Here is a 16,362-nt window from a genome sequence, read left to right on the forward strand (position 1 = left end):
CCTGAGCCCTGGGCCGGGGCAGTGTTCTCTACTCTAAGTGGGTGGAATGCTAAGACTGCACTCGGGCAATGTCCAGTAGACCTGCAAGGGGAGCTGGGTACTATGGCAGGAGAAAGGAGCACAGCCCTTGAAATCGGTGGGGGTAGGGGTGGGGGTTGGAGTGGGAGAGGGGGGAGGCCATCAGTGTTAGAGCAGCAGCAAGCATGAGGGCAGGTGCCTGTGGTGGGAGGATGAGGCACTTGCTGCCCATGCACCTGCCACATTTCCCTCTGAGGACCAGGCAGCCACAATCCTCTATGGACCAGGCATTAGTTCTCAAACTCCAGTGCAGATACAAATCACTGCACTCTGTTCATTGGTCTCCTGGGCCCTGTTCCAGACTCAGGGTGGACCCAGGAATCTGCATTTCTAGTGAGCTCCCAGGGGACGCTGATGCTGCTGGGATGAGGCCCACACTGAGAAAGGGCATCAGGCCGAGGAGAGGGGGCAGGCTGTTGGCAGTCTGAGGGTTGGGGGTCACAACAATCGCCTTGGATGAGAGGGAAAGAATTTGCCTGTGTGCCCTCAGGTGGTCCAGGGCAATGGCTCTGCTGTCCACTGACTGCCCAGTCCCTCCTTCACTGGGGGCAGGGCAGAGGCGCTGGAAGCTGGTGACACACGCAAGGCCACACACAGGTTGACACGAACCCTGCACCTGCCCCTGGTGACCCGGGCGGCATCTGCACCACAGTGCATTCGAGGGAAGGCAGACACAGGGTTTAATGAATGAAATTTAATCTAATTATGACACAAACACAGACAGGGGAGGGGTGACCAAGCACAGGTATGGATGACCTGTGTCCTCTGAGGCCAGTGGCCCTCACTGCACCACCTCCCCAGGTGGACAAACACTGATGTGGCTGAGCGACAGCACTGTGTGGCACAGGTTAGCCCTGGGAGGCACCTCATCGAAGCCTGTGGGTCCAGGCCAGGAGCCCCAAGGGGCCAAAGTGCTGGGGTTCTGGCCCCAAGTGGAGGATGCGCCGTGTGGAAGGAGGCAGGGGAGGGCTCCTGTCCCCACTAAGTGCTGCCTGAGCTTCAGGGCGAGGAGCAGGAGGAGCAGACAGCAAGGTTCACGTGAACAGCAACGAGGAAGACGACAAAACCCCAGAGACACTCAGGAAACACACGACCAACGGAACGGCAAGGCGGCCAACACGTGCCCCGCAGCGGCCTGGGCGTTTCTGATGTTCTTGGTGCCTGGGACGACGCAGCCCCGAGGCTGCCCGTGGCCTCTGGGGAAAGACTTTGCTTCCCTCCCCCAGGCGGACTCGGGGCAAGGAGACAGGACATCTGGAAGACGAGCCTCTTCTGGGAGAAGGGGCTTCGGAGACAAGTGTGGAGACGGCAGAGCAGGTATGTCCAGAGGAGGAGGGGTCTCCCGGCAGAGCCGGGATGGTGGCCAGTGTCGGGGTGTCCTCCTTCCGACGGGCTTGGCAGGCCTTCCAGTGCTTTCCCAGGAGCCCCTGCACCAGGGCTGGGCACTGACCCCTCACTGGGTCCGGAGTTGGTAATCTAGGAGATGGGAGGGAGGTGTCCATGCGTGCTACCCCAGGGGCAGCCACCCTGGAGGCAGCTGCTCGGCCACTAGGGACCCTCTCAGCTGGCACCCCCACTCCCCGCCGCACAGTGGGCTGCACGTACCTCCATTCTGAGTGATGTAACGGACCCACGGCAAGGCCTGGTAACCGCTCTTCTCAATGATCTTCAGGTAGCGCACCTGGGGCACAGGTACCAGGGCCCTGAGCGTGCCATGCCGCCCTCTGCTGGTGACCCCTTAACCACCCCCCTGGGCTGGGTGGGGAGGTTGTGATGAGTGAGCGAACAGAGGTGAGAGGAAGAGGTGAGGGCATTGGTCTGTCTGCACCTAGGCTGTGCTTCTAGAAGATGCAGCAAAGAGCCAGGATGTGTGCTCACAGGTGTGACTCTAGAGATTCCTGGAGAGCGTCCAGGGTTCTCCTCCCCTCAAAGCTTTCCCCTGGAGGTGCCCAGGAAGACGGGCCCCACAGGGACAAGTCTGTGGACACTAGAGGCTCAAACCGCAGTTCTGGGGGCTGAATGCACCCCGGGGCTTGGAGCAGAGCACAGGGCAGGGCCGAGTAGACAAGTACAGGCCTCTCTGCTGGGGCCGGGCTGCCCATGCAGGAGGCGGAGCTGTGGCAACCCGACGGGAACCCTTTCCTCAGCTGCTGTGATGCTGTGTGTCCCCGCATTCCCCTGGGCCTGAGCGGACTTTGGGGCTCTGTTGTCCCCGTCTGCTCTGGGCCCGGCAGCCCCGGGCACGTACCTGGATGCCGGAGGTAGTGAAGTAGGGGATCTCGAACTTGACGCTGATCGGGGGCTTGCCCTCCTTGTCCTCAGCCTCCACACTGGGCAGGCCAAAGTGGGCCCGCATCAGGTACTCCTTGCCGCCCTGGGAACGCAGACAAGGGTGGGATGGTCAGGCCGAGGCCCCGGCTAGGTGGAGAACACAGGCCGCCAGCCTGGCCACCGAACCCTCCCTGTGGCCAGCAGACACCTGGCACCCCAGCGCTGCGAACACATGTGCACTTGTCCTCCAGGACCGCCCCCACCAGCCCCCCTGGGCAGACTGGAGGCCATGATGGGCACGATGGTTGAATTCTAAGGATCAGGAGCAAGTTTCACAGGCTCCCGGGAGAGAAGACTAATCGCTTCGAGGCAAATGAGACCAACGGGCCTGGGGAAGGAAGAAGAGGGGAAGAGCGCAGGTGCAGGCTGCCGGAGCTGAGAGTCCAGGTGAACACCCCCTGCCCAGCGTCAGGAGGATACGGAGAGCAAGAGGGGACTGTCAGAGTGAGGAACACAGACAGGGAGAGGTAACAGAAGTTAAAAGGCCGCGGCTGGGGCTGCCTGAGGAGCTGCTCCCCAAGGGTGGTGGCTCCGGCCTCAGAGCTGGGCAGTGACACCAGGGACAGGGCTCGGAGCAGGGCCAGGAATGACTGGGACCCGAGTCAGGCGAGAGGAGCAAGGGGTCTTGGCGAGAGGAGTACTGGCTGTCTGAGCTCCCGTGCATCTCAAGCAGAGCAGTGGGGAGCAGGGAAGAGCACGGGTCTTGTCACACGTGGGACACGACCTTGGGTCCCCAGGGCTCTGGCAGCAGGAGCGGCTGCCGATCAGGGCGCTTCTGCCCCCGAGGAGGGGCTGTCCTTCCACCCCAGAGCCAGGGCTCCCAGCGCCTGGCTCACGCCTCTCTCCCTGGGATGGAGTGGTCACTCTCCAGTCACAGCCGCCAGGGCCAGCTTGAGAGCAGGGACTGTATTCTGCCTGATTCGGTGACGTGTGCTAACGACTCTGGGACAATGAGGGGAGAATAATGTGGGCGTGGCAACAGACAAAGCAGGCAGAAAATAAATAATAAAATCAGCTCCATCAGCCTGTGTATAAAACAATAACCAGAGCAAAAATCTGAGATGTTCAGGGCAAGAATTCCAGGCCACAATCCTAGAAGCTGCAGCCCTATGAACCACAGGGAAGACATAATAACATGAGTATCTATGAGCCAAGTGACAGGACGGCTTCTGTAAAGCAGATGCTGCAGGAAATGCGATGGGAAGCCGAGCAAGGCAGAGCTTCCGGTGATGCTGTCACAGCACAATGCAGACCTCGTGGGCGCATATGTCAAACTCTACCCCAATAACAGGCCTGACCTTCTTCTCAAGCGCATATGGGATGGGATATTTATAAATTCTGACCTTATACTGGCCCACAACAAACACTTCAAGAAATTCTAAAAGTATAAACAGTACAAATAACTTTCCCTGACCTCAATGTACCAAATGGAAATGGAGAAAATGGAAAACAAAAGGCCCTTCTATCAGGCAATTAAAAACCAACCAACCAAACAAGTAAACAAAAACCACAACTCAGCTCTACCTGATGACAGAATGTCTGGATAACGATGACATGACATATAACGAGTCAGTTATACAGCTAAAGAGGAACATCTGTGGCTAAATACTTACATCAATGCAAATTTAAAAACAAAACAATCGAATGAAAATATCTAACTCAGAAAATTAGAGTTAGAAGAAAAAAGACTAAGAAATTAAAATGGAAGACTTATAAAATGGGAAAATATTAAAACAAATAAATTAAAAAGCAAATCTGAAAAAAATAAACCACTAGGTAACCTTATCAAGGGAAAAAGAAGACACAAATATACAAAATAAGAAATGTAACTGTTATAAGAGAAGGGGGAAAAAGAACCACTTTCTATAACTTTGTATAGACAAATCTGAAAAGCTGGTTAATTTTGTAGAAAAATATAATTTACCTGAACAGACTCCAACAGAAACTCTAAATGGCCCAAATTCCATTCCAAGAGATAAAGTAGCAAACATCCTGATAGTCACACAGCTAAACCCTATCAACTGTCTCAAACCAATCTCAAGGCTAAATAGTTTTGCAGCATAGAGAAGGGAGATAGAAAATTTATAAAATGGGTATAACTTTGACACCTGATAGAGACTATACCAAAAACAAAAATCAATCTCAGGTATGAATAGCAATGCAAAAATCCTAAATACAATGTTAACCAAAGGAATTCAATGGCATATTAACAAGAAAAGATACCACGATCAGGTGGAGCTTACCAGGATGCACAAATATATCATTCAAGATCCATCCATGAGCAGATCTGAACTGAAATGGACACTGACAAGGCAGCTGGCTAAATGCGATGCCCACTTGTGCTAAAACCACAGTAACTAGGATGGGGTGAGTCTGCAGTCCCAGCTGCACTGAACTTGGAGGAGAAACCAAATGTCTCCAGTAGAGGGCAATGTCTCCACCACCACTTAAGGGCCCTGGAGACAGAAGCAATGAGATGCCAGAAGCCATCAGATGGAAAAGAATAGGAGAGAAAAGAGAAAAACTGCATCTAGGTGCAAAAGATATGAAAGGAGATCTGAAAACCCATGACATGAGAATCAAAAGAAAAGCTACCACAAACCAAAATGCAGTAAGGTCCCAGGGCATAAAATTGCCATACAAATATTAGTGACCTGTTAAAGACAGAATGGAAGAGAAGATCCCATTTACCAAAACATTGGCTTAAAAATCATCTTAACGAGCCCTGGCCAGTGTGGCTCAGTTGGTTGAGCGACGTCATCTCATGCGCCAAAAGGTCGCGGGTTCAATTCCTGGTCAGAGTGCATGCAGGAAGCAGCCAATCAATGTTTCTCCTCTTTCTCTCTCCCTCCCTCCCTCTTTCTCTCTAAAAACAAAAACATTTTTTTCCCAATAAAAACATATTTTAAAACATCATCTTAATGAGAAATGAGCAAAACTGTTGGTGAGTCCCAGAGACTCGGAGAGTGTGGAGTGTTCTGTGGCTTTTACCTGGCTCCAGACACAGACATATTCCCTCTGAGAAAACTCGTGGAGTTGTTCACAATTCATCTGTGTACCTTTCCGCAAGTTATACTTCAATAAAAGTACTTTTTAACAATGAGGAAGCCCACAGGAGGTACACAAGGCAAACGCTAAAACATTACTAAACGGCACAAAGGTGCCAGTGGGACAGCACAGCCTCATAAAGGTGTTAATTATTCCCACTTCACTCAGAAACTCAGTACAAACAAGCAGCTCCCAAAATTTAAAAGGAAAACGAAACCATTGCCAGGAAACAGACAATCAATAGGCGTGGGGGTGTATGGTGGGTGGGGGCTGGCCCTCCCAGATGTTAACACAGAATACAGCCCCAAGTTAAAATGTGGCCTCCATACAGGAGGACTCAGAAGGAGACCTAATGCTGCCTGAAAATCTGATTTGTGATCAACATGGTGTTTCAAACCACTGCGAAAAAGATGGACTTCTAGTAAATGCTGGATAGCCATTTGGAAAAGATAAAACTGTACCTCATCCCATTTACCAGACCTTGCCCTGAAAGGACCTCAAATCTAAGGTGAAAGATGCCACTGGATAGGCTCTAGAAGCAAATGAGTGAACTCCTCGTTTCATCCTGTTTATAGGAGAAATGGCACAGAGAGACCATGTCTGCTCGCAGGTTAGCAGATGTCTGAAAGCTCCACGGCAACTGCTGATGGAGCTTGGAGCGGGTGCTGATGGGATGTAAACAGCACGTAGGGAGGTGGGAACGGCCCAACAAAATCTCAGACCTGTGTCCCCTTTGAGCCAGCAATTTCATTTCTGGCACCAACGCTGACGCTAAACCAACAAATAAACAAAACGACATAAGCCCAAGGTCTAGCCTCAGAGCAGTCTCCCTACAGCCAAAGACTGCCAACAACCTCAATGCCCTTCAGTGGGGAGGGGGCGGTGTCTGAATAAAGACAGAGTAAATGCCACACAGTGGAACACCTTGCAGCTAAAAAAAGAACAAGGAGGATCTGCTTCTATAACCATTTCTCCTAAATGGTTAGGGGGGGAAAGCAGGTAAGAAAGGAGGAGAAGCAGTAATATACCATTTATATTTGTTTCTTTGTACCAAAGACACTTCAGAAGGTTAAATGCTTTTCCATAACGGGAAGAGAGATTTAGGGGAAAGGGATGGAAATGAGAATTCTGCACACCTTTCTTCTCTCCCTTTTCATTTTTTAAAAAATAGTTTTGACTTTTTAACCACATGAAGATTTTACACATTTAAAAAACTGAATTTAAAAAGCAAACGCTCATCTGGCTTGTGTAGTTCAATGGTTGAGCCAGGAACCAACAGGTCACCGGTTTGATTCCCAGTCAGGGCACATGCCCGGGTTGCGGGCTCAATTCCCAGTGGGAAGCATGCAGGAGGCAGCCGATCATGACGTTCCTCTCTCATGTGTGTTTCTCTCTTTCTCTATCCTTCTCCCTTCCTCTTTCTCTAAAAATCATTAAAAATATATTTTTTAAAAATAAAAAAGCCAACCCTGAATCAAACTGCATATTGAATTGGTGACATGGAGAAATATAAGGCAGGGAAGGATACATATACACGTATATATTTAAAATTGTTTTTTCGGTTCTTTTCGTCCCTGGTTCAGTTCTTTTCGAGCCACTTGAAGTAACCCGTCTCTGTGTGGTTTTCTCAACTTGATACACTGGTAAGATCATTTGGCTTTTGATTTTTAGGAATCACCTTTTATCTTTTTCCATTTTTTGATTTAATTTTGTTTTATACTAATGAAAAACACTTCAATGGTTTCAAAGTCAAGTGAAAATTTCAAAGATTAGATTAAAACAAACCATAGCCTACAAAATAAGGTACAGTCCACAATGATTGGCATCTAGCCCTGAGCCATGTCCTCTGCCTCCCCGAGAGCTAACCATGTGCTTGATCTTCTGATTTATCCTCCCATTGTGTTTTTTAACATAAATGCTATTTTGAACAGTGGAGACAGTCAACAATCTAGGATGGTTATTACTCCCTCTATGGAATATTCTGTTGTTGACAAAACTGACCACCAAGAAGATAGTCAATGACCTGGAAAATGCTTCTGATACAAGGCTGAGAGGACAAAGAATACCAGATTGTCTCTACTCTACAAAGTCAAACAACAACACACAGCAAGATTAGAATGAAACACACCAAAACCCTAATAGCAACTGCATTATGGAGGCACGATTATAGTCTTTTTTCTCCTTTCCCTCTATTTTCTGTAACGTAATCCTATATAATAAAGAACTAATATGCAAATGGTTATCACACCCTCGCACCAGGGCCGGGGGACCTGAGGCCATGCCCCTGCCCCGGCGCTGGGACTGGGACCTGAGCCCAGGCCAGGGGACCTGAGGCCATGACCCTGCCCCGGCGCTGGGACTGGGGGACCTGAGGCCAGGCCGGGGGACCTGAGGCCATGCCCCTGCCCCGGCGCTGGGACTGGGACCTGAGGCCAGGCCGGGGGACCTGAGGCCATGCCCCTGCCCCGGCGCTGGGACTGGGGGACCTGAGGCCAGGCCGGGGGACCTGAGGCCATGCCCCTGCCCCGGCGCTGGGCCAGGAACCTGAGGCTGTGCTGGGGGACCTGAGGCCATGCCCTCGCCCGGCGGGGTTTGACGCGGGACCTGAGGCTGCGCCCCCCGCCCTGCAGGGCTTGACGGGGGTGGGGCCGGCGGGTCTGGGTCTCGTGTGATTTTGAGGCGCATGTGGGTGGGCGGGGACTTGACTCTGGATCCCATGGTGCGCCCCAGACTCTGACAGGAGGAAGATTTTCATATACATTTTATTAATTTTCTTGCATCTCTGACACTTCTATTATAGAGAAAGGGCAAACAGCAATATTAAAATATTTCCTCTAATTAATTCCCTCTTAATGTGCACGAATTTTGTGCACCGAGCCACTAGTTAAATTATAGATTTGAGGAAAATTGTGAACATAAAAAAATTCAAGGCACTAGAATGACTGCATGCCCAACTTCTTTAACTCAGCTGGGATTGTCCTCGAGCCCCACCGAGGTTCAGATAGAGAGGAGAACGTGGGAAAGCAGTGACCAGCAGGAGCACACACCTGCCTTCCAGGCTCTCTCGGTGCTATCCCTGCAAACCCAGACTCTAGTGCTCCAAATCCTAATCACAAGCCAGGCAGCCGCGCCAGCGGGCAGAGCTGGCACAGGGCATACAGTGCTGCATGTTCCTGGAGCTGGATTCCCGAGACCCGTGCAGCTCTGGCCTCAAGGCAGTCTGTTCCCACCACAGTGTCAGAGAGAAGGAAGGGAGGGAGGAGAAGGGAGGGAAGAAGGGATGGAGGGAGGGAAGGAAGAGGGGACACTTTACTGATGCTGAAGAGGAAGGTGGTGAGGGGCCCACAAGGCTGAGCCAGCCTCTGCTTTTCCAGAGGCTCCAGTTTTCCCTCCTGGCCCGGCCAGCTCCTCAGCTCTCCCCTCCCTCCTGACCTTCCCAGAAGCTCCAGGTGGGGATCCTAGCCTGTGCCCTGTCTCAAGGTTTGGGGGTATCCCACAGCTACCAGGCCACAGGGAGCATGTGGAATGTGGGTGGAAGTCTGGAGGGGGCACCCCGCTGAGAACAGTGCTTACTGGGAAGGACTTGATGGACCACACGATCTCGCTGTTTTCAGGGACCCACTTGACGCTCCCCACCGTTGTCTTGAACTTGGGCGAGTCGGCATCATTGGGCACAGGGATGTGGATCTCCACGTTGTTGGCCGTTGACCGCCGCTTGAATTGGCTCTTGGCCTAAAGAAGAGGCCCACGTAGTCAAGGTTGTAAAAGGTGAAAGGGAGACAGCCCAGCCCCCACCCACCCTGCTCCCACAGGGCCATGTGCCCCTTGGCCTGGTCTGTGGGACCCTCCACCAAGCTGACCCCTGCCCATTCTTAGGCACTACTCACACCCTCTCTTACCCTGAGAGTCTCCCTATGGTTGATTTTTAAAGTTCAGTTTCTGCCTTCCTATTCTATTGGCCTTCGGGGCTCCCCATCCCTCCCTCTGTCCCAGCCCTGGCCTCCTGGGACCAGGTCTGTGTCCCCACAGCTGGCCAGGGCTAGATAGATTCACTAAGTAGCTGGAGTGCTCCGTCTGGCAGGCCTGGATGCCTGACATGTGGCCACTGACATGATGGCCATGCCCAGTACCTGGGCAGTGTGTCTCCTCTGTGCCCCTGGCCCACGCCCGAATCTGAGCTCACAGTGAGGCAGCAAGGATGACAGCCACAGGCCCAATTCCCCAGGATGGAGTCACTGAGCCCCACGGCAGTCCCAGCCTTGTGTTAGAACTCTGTGCCAAAGGCCCTGGACAGGCCAAAGACATAGACACACCCTCACAGGAAGGACTGTCCCATCCCCCAGACTGACTGTCCACATGACAAACACCCACCTTGATCATGTACTCGATGCGGCTGTGGGAATGCTTTTCAATCACTGACTCAATCCATATCAAGGGCTTGACCTGTCGGGGAGAGTGGAGAGGGCACTCACCTGGCTGTTTTAGAAAGCCCCGTTTCACAGAGGGGAGGCGGGGCCCAGGGCAAGGGATCGTTGACCCAGGTGTGAGCTCAGGTGTGAGCTCGACACACACTGCCTGGGGCCCTAGGAGGAGTCCCGGCTGCACCAGGTAAGCCCAGAACACACAGAGACCCAGGTCGCAGGGAGATGCCAAGGGCCTCTGTGAAAATGCAGAGACCATCACTGGTGGGGGTCCCAGGAAGGAGCAGCGATGCCAAAGCAGCCTGGCCCCTCCCAAAGTTTGGGTCTTCAAACACAGGGTCCCCGTGCCCACCCTGAGCGTCACCTCATGGACATGAGCCTCGTCCTGGACAGGGACTGTTCCAACCACAGGAAGGAGACAGGACCCGCCCCCATCCCACCCCCACCATGGAGCCCCCACGGCTGCTGCCCAAAGCTGAGAGCCAGCTCCGGGGAGAGGAGCCTGGCGCACTCACGTGGGTGTTGAGACGGTAGGACATGAGCTCGAACTCGCCGTCGGGCGGGATGAAGGAGATGGTGCGGTCATTCTCGAAGCGGGAGAGCCGCACGCACTGGTGGAACTTCACGTCCTCCAGCTCCACTGACTTGCTTTTGCCGCCTAAGGGAAGGGGGGGTAAGGACCCGAGGCCTCTGGGCCACTCTCAGCAATGCGCCCGCTGCCTGGGCCCACCCTGGCAGAGCAGAGCTGCCCCAAATCTGTGAGCATCTTGGGCCACGAACACAAAAGGGACCTGGTTCTGAGACAACCCTCTCCACCCCACCCCCATCCGTCCTCACCCACATGGAGGCCCCCCTTCACGTCCAGACACTGGGCTCATGCAGAGGGCAGGGCTGGTTGGCCTGGTTCACACCAAGTCACCAGGTAGGGTGGCTGTTTGGGACATGTTTGTTGAATTACTAACAAACCCAGCTGTGTGTGTGTGTGTGTGTGTGTGTGTGTGTGTGTGTGATGGCTCGGGGCTCCCGAGGGCTCTGGCCCCATTGACCCCATGGGTTCTGGAGTCCTGCCTTGGTTTCCCACCCCACAGAGAGCTGTGTGGGTCAAATCCAGCCCCGGAGAGGAACTGCCCTGATGGGCATTCGAATGCCTGAGAGGCCCCGACTACTGCTGCTGTGAATGTAACTGACCAGGCGGGACACGGCTCCCGCTGCGGGCCTGTGGCAGCCGGGAGGTGGGTGATCCAGTTTGCAAACACAAAGCGCCAACAATCTGGACCCCTGAGGCTGCTCTGGCCCTGCCCCACCACAGGAAGTTCTACTTCTAGTCCAGGTCCCTCCTATTAATTTATTACGCATTCATTTTAGGTTATCATTAATTTTTTTCAATTAATTTTCATAGCTGTCTTGTAAACGGTGTGAAAACATGTCCAGGTGCTTGGGATCAACGTGTTCCTTCCCTCAGGTGACCTTCCCCTCAGCTCCAACCTGAGCCCAGGATACAGCTGCCGGGTGAGACTGCTCTGAGCACAGCCCCGTGGCCCGGGTACTCACGGCCCGTGTTGTCGAAGAGAACCTTGTCGTTGAGGCCCAGGCGCAGCTCGGGCATGCCTGAGAGGAAGACCCGCATCTTGATGGAACCCACGATCTCGCTGCGCAGGACGTTGCCGTTGGCACTGACCTGTGGGAAGGGGACGGGTGTGAGGGGAGGTCCCAGCTCGCCAGCCGCTGTCCCCCACCATGCTGCAGGACTCTCCCGGCCACCTCCATTCTCGATGCCCTTCTCACTGTCTCCTGAGCTGGGGGAGCCTCATCCGTCCCATCCAGCCTTCGTGCCAGGGTCAGTGAGGCAGACACTCGTGGGCCTTACCCTCGAGGCCTTGGGCCACATGAGCTCCTCCCTCATGGACAAGCCCGGTGACCTGGGCCTGGCATACTGTCTCAGGGCTCTCCCAGGCACCGTGCCCTCTCAGGAGCCCCAATGCCCCAGGTAGACCTGGCAGCTCCTCCATGTGGGGAGGCCACCAGGCTCACATCCCTGAGGGCTCGTTAAAGATGGAGCTTCCTAAGCCCTGAACCCTCCCTGCTCCCCCGGGCTGCCCTGAAGTCTGATAACCACGGATCCAAAATAACAGAGAGAATCGGTGTTCACACGGACTGAGAAGTGTCTCTGCACCAGGCGCCCTCTTGTACCCCTCAACCGTCTGTGGGGCTGGGCTATGGCATGAGTAACCCTGTAACTCATATGCCAACCAGGAGATATCTGAGAGTGCGAAGAGGCTACTGGAGCTACCCTCTTTCATCCATCTATCTATCTATCTATCTATCTATCAATCATCTATCTATCATCTATCTATCTATCTATCTATCTATCTATCTATCTATCTATTTATCTATCTATCTATCTATCTATCTATCTATCATCTATCTATCTATCTATCTATCTATCTATCTATCTATCATCTGTCTATCTATCTATCATCTATCTATCTATCTATCAGCTATCTATCTATCTGTCTATCTGTCTATCTATCTATCATCTATCTATCATCTATCTATCTATCTATCTATCTATCTATCTATCTATCTATCATCTATCTATCTAAAGTGGAAGGGAGGGAGGGGGAGAGAGAGAGAGAGAAACATCGATGTGAGAGAGATATATCAATTGGTTGCCTCCCATATTGATTGGTTGCCTTCCGCACACACCCAGACCGGAGCCAGGGATTGAACCTACAACCCAGGTACATGCCCTTGACCAGGAATTGAACCTGCGACCCTGTGGTGTGCAGGCTGATGCTCTAACCACTGAGCAACTGAGCAGGGCTGGAGCTATTCTCCTTGAGTCCGTTTTAGAGAAAAGGACACTGAGACAAAGAGGAGGGAGTCATGTACCAAAGGAACAGAACAGCTGGCAAGTGCTGGGGCCACAGCCCTGACCACCACCCCAGAGTGTCCCTCTGCACAAGGCCACATGCATACCAACAGCGAGTCTGAGGCCATCGGGGCCACTCCTCAGAGGCGCCAGCCACACTCACATGGTGGAGGGCCTGAGCTGCCTATCTCTGCAGAGGAGCAGGAAATTCTGTCCAGTCTTTAATGAGTGTGCCAACAGCACCACATGCCCCCATGAAAGCCTTTGCCTCTGACGGGAGCAGAGACTTGAGGTGCCGAGTGGCTGATGACCCTGAGAAAGGCACCAAGCAGGACAGAAGGCCCTACAGATTCTAGCTCCATCACCTCCATCACTCGCTATACTCTGGCCACACTGCCTCTCCTTGTCCTCGCCCCAGCAGGCAGCTCCCTGACCTCATAGGGCACAGCAGCTGCCACTTCCCCTGCCTCTCACCAGCCTGTCTGCCTGTCTCATCCCCTCTCTAGTGAGGGGCTATGCCAAGTTGCTCACTGCCGGGTCAGCAGGGACACTGCGCCTGAGCTCAGGAGGCACTCAGCAAGCGCAGTAGATGTGGGTCCTCTCTTTCCAGGTTGGCTGGGTACTACTCCCACCTGCCTCAATCCATGGCCCTCCGTGCTCCCCATGACTGTGACTGCCCCTAGGTCCCCTTCTCTGGGGGGCTGTTTCCTCCTTGGGGAGTTGAGATTGCATGGCCTTCTGTAACTAAACACAGGAAGTCATGAATACTGGGAAGGAGGGCCAGGAAGTGGAGACAAAAAGCCACAAAGCCAGAGGCTAATCTTGGCCCTATGGGCAGCAATCATGACAAATTGCCCTTTCCAGCTGAGGTGTGACAGGTGGCCCAAGGCCAGTGCCTTCTCCAGGTGGGCAAGGAGATGTTTGCTGAGGGATCAGCTGCTAAGTACTCCACTCCATCCAGATTTCCGGAATCTGGAGGCCAATGTTGACTCAGCTGCCAGATCTGCAAACACACTTAGGAATAAGGCATTCTAACGTGCCTAGGTGTCCATACCTGCCTCCATGCATGGAGGAACAGGGTTCTTCAGGCACAGCCCCCCCAAACATACCCCCAGGACCTCTGAACGCTCCAGGCTTTCCCATGGAGACAGTTATAAAGTGCTCTTGGGATTTGCTTTTCCTCCCAGAACCAGATGGACCATGTTTTGGTTTCAACAAAATGTCAGACCAAGGTCTCAGGCAGGAAGGAACACAGTTATTAGCAAGGCTGCCATTTTGCCCCTTGGCTTAAAAAGAAAGAAGGCAGCCTGGCTGGTGTGGCTCAGGGGTTGAGCATCGACCTATGAACCAGGAGGTCATGGCTGGATTCCTGGTCAGGGCACATGCCCAGGCTGTGGGCTCAATCCCCAGTAGATCAATGATTCTCTCTCATCATTGATGTTTCTTTCTCTCTCTCCCTCTCCTTTCCTCTCTGAAATCAATAAAAAAATATTTTATTTTTTTTTTTAAGAGAGAAGGAAGGCAAGTACAGTCATATTAAATCCACTGGGAGCATCTCTTTGGGAAGCTCTCTCAACAATGCCACGTCTGGGAACTCAACCTCCAGAAATCACGCCCAGGTAACGGAGATGTCCAAAATGCATGTCTGAGGATGCATGAGCACGCTCATTTCTCCATCTGTCATAATCAGAATGGGCATACCCGAGTAAGCCACATGACGGGATTGGCCCAGTCATGGACCACCCAACCAGTAGAGGTGGGACAATTTCCAATGAGGAGACAGGCAGCATGCAGGTGAGGAGGAGTTGGCTTGCATTCTTTCTCTGTCACCAAATTCAACTACAAAACCTGGGCACGAGGCACTGGCAACTATGCGGGAAGACTGGAAAGTTCAGCAGGAGGACCCAGGAGCAGCCAAGAAGGAGCAGTGCCCCTCCCCCATGTGAAAGTGTGAGGAACCTGGAAGTAGAAGTGAGCATCACCAGGGTGCAGACTGAGCTCTCAGAAACCTCTAGCTTTGCCTCAAGGGAATTTCCTGCCACTCGGGGGGAGTACGGAAATCCCTCACTTCCCCCACTTCTCTGCTCTCTCCTGTCCCAGAGCATTGTGACATGAGCAATTTGTAGCATTAAATGTTTATATTAGAAAAGAAGGAAGGTTTCAAATCAATATCTTCAGTTTCTACCTTAAGAAACTGGAAAAAGAAAAGCAAAATCAACCCCAATCATGGAGAAATACTACAGATAATAGCAGAAATCAATGAAATTGAAAACAAAAATAATAAAGAAAAAATCAATGAAATCAATGTTGATTCTTTGTAAACATTAATAAAATATATGAAACTTTCACAAGACTGACAAAGAAATAAGATAACATAAATTACCAATATCAGGAATAAAAGAGGAGATAGCAGTAGAGACCCTGTAGATTTAAAAAGATAATAAGGGAATACTATAAACAACACTATGAATATTAACTCAATGACTTAGATGAAATGGACCAACTTAAAGAATTAAAATTTGTAATTAAAAATATGCTAAAAAAAGAGAAATCTTCAGGCTCAGATAGTTTCACTGGTGAATTCTACCAAATAAAAGTAAAAATATACAATTTATAATAGCTTCAAAACACTGAAATACCTAAAACATGTACATGGTAAAAACTACAAAATGCTGATGAAAGAAATAAAAGATGTCCTAAATACACTAGGGGTGGGGGTGGGCAGAAGTTTACAGTTATGAGTATAGCAAATAATACAATAATTAATAAGTAATACAAGAATAAACTCTGTGTTTCGCATACTCACAACTGTAAGCCTACTTTTGCCCCACCTTGTATACAGAGAGACAATACTATTTCATGGATTGTAAGACTTAATATGCTAAATATATAAATCCTTGCTTGGCCGGTGTGGCTCAGTGGTTGAACATCAACTCAGGAACCAGTCTGATTCTGGTCAGGGCACATGCCTGAGTTGCGGGCTCAAACTCCAGTAGGGGGCGTGCAGGAGGCAGCCAATTAATGTTTATCTCTCATCGATGTTTCCATCTCTCTATCCCTCTACGTTCCTCTCTAAAAATATCAAAAACATATTTTTTTAAAAAAGATATCAGCCCTAGCTGGTTTGGCTCAGTGAATAGAGCGTCAGCCTGCGGACTGAAGAGTCCTGGGTTGCATGCTCGATCCCCATTAGGGGGCGTTCAGGTGGCAGCCAATCAATGATTCTCTCTCATCATTGATGTTTCTATCTCTCTCTCCTCTCCCTTCCTCTCTGAAATCAATAAAAAATATATATATATTTTTTAAAGATAGCAATTCTTCCCCAAACTAAATAGTTATTTAATGCAATACCAATCAAAATCCCAGCAGAATTTTTTGTAGATACAGACAAGTTGATCCTAGAATTCTATACAAAGGAACTGAATAGTTAAAACAATTTTAAAAAACAGGAATGTTGGGAGAATCACATTATCTAATTTTCAAACTTACTATAAAGTTACAGTTATCAAGACAGTGTGGTATTGGCAAAGGAACAGATAAATATACAGACCAATGGAACAGAACAGATAGCCCAGAAATAGTCTTGCATAAATATGACCAATTGATTTTTGA

The 16,362-nt window shown here is 51.1% G+C and overlaps 1 protein-coding gene across 1 annotated transcript in view; it reads right to left on the reverse strand.

Moving 5' to 3' along the window:
- Positions 1-752: 752 nt before the first annotated feature.
- Positions 753-16,362, reverse strand: part of AP1M1 (adaptor related protein complex 1 subunit mu 1) — a 28,680-nt gene continuing 13,070 nt past the window's right edge. Inside the window, exons 6-12 of the mRNA XM_008157820.3 lie at positions 11,430-11,556; positions 10,394-10,536; positions 9,829-9,900; positions 9,031-9,189; positions 2,327-2,452; positions 1,684-1,759; positions 753-1,554 (exon numbers count right to left, since the gene is read on the reverse strand). Coding sequence (XP_008156042.1) covers positions 1,532-1,554; positions 1,684-1,759; positions 2,327-2,452; positions 9,031-9,189; positions 9,829-9,900; positions 10,394-10,536; positions 11,430-11,556 — 726 coding nt within the window. The 3' untranslated portion in view covers positions 753-1,531. The remainder of the gene's footprint in view (positions 1,555-1,683; positions 1,760-2,326; positions 2,453-9,030; positions 9,190-9,828; positions 9,901-10,393; positions 10,537-11,429; positions 11,557-16,362) is intronic.

This window comes from Eptesicus fuscus, chromosome 6, assembly GCF_027574615.1.
Source record: "Eptesicus fuscus isolate TK198812 chromosome 6, DD_ASM_mEF_20220401, whole genome shotgun sequence".
NCBI lineage: Eukaryota > Metazoa > Chordata > Mammalia > Chiroptera > Vespertilionidae > Eptesicus > Eptesicus fuscus.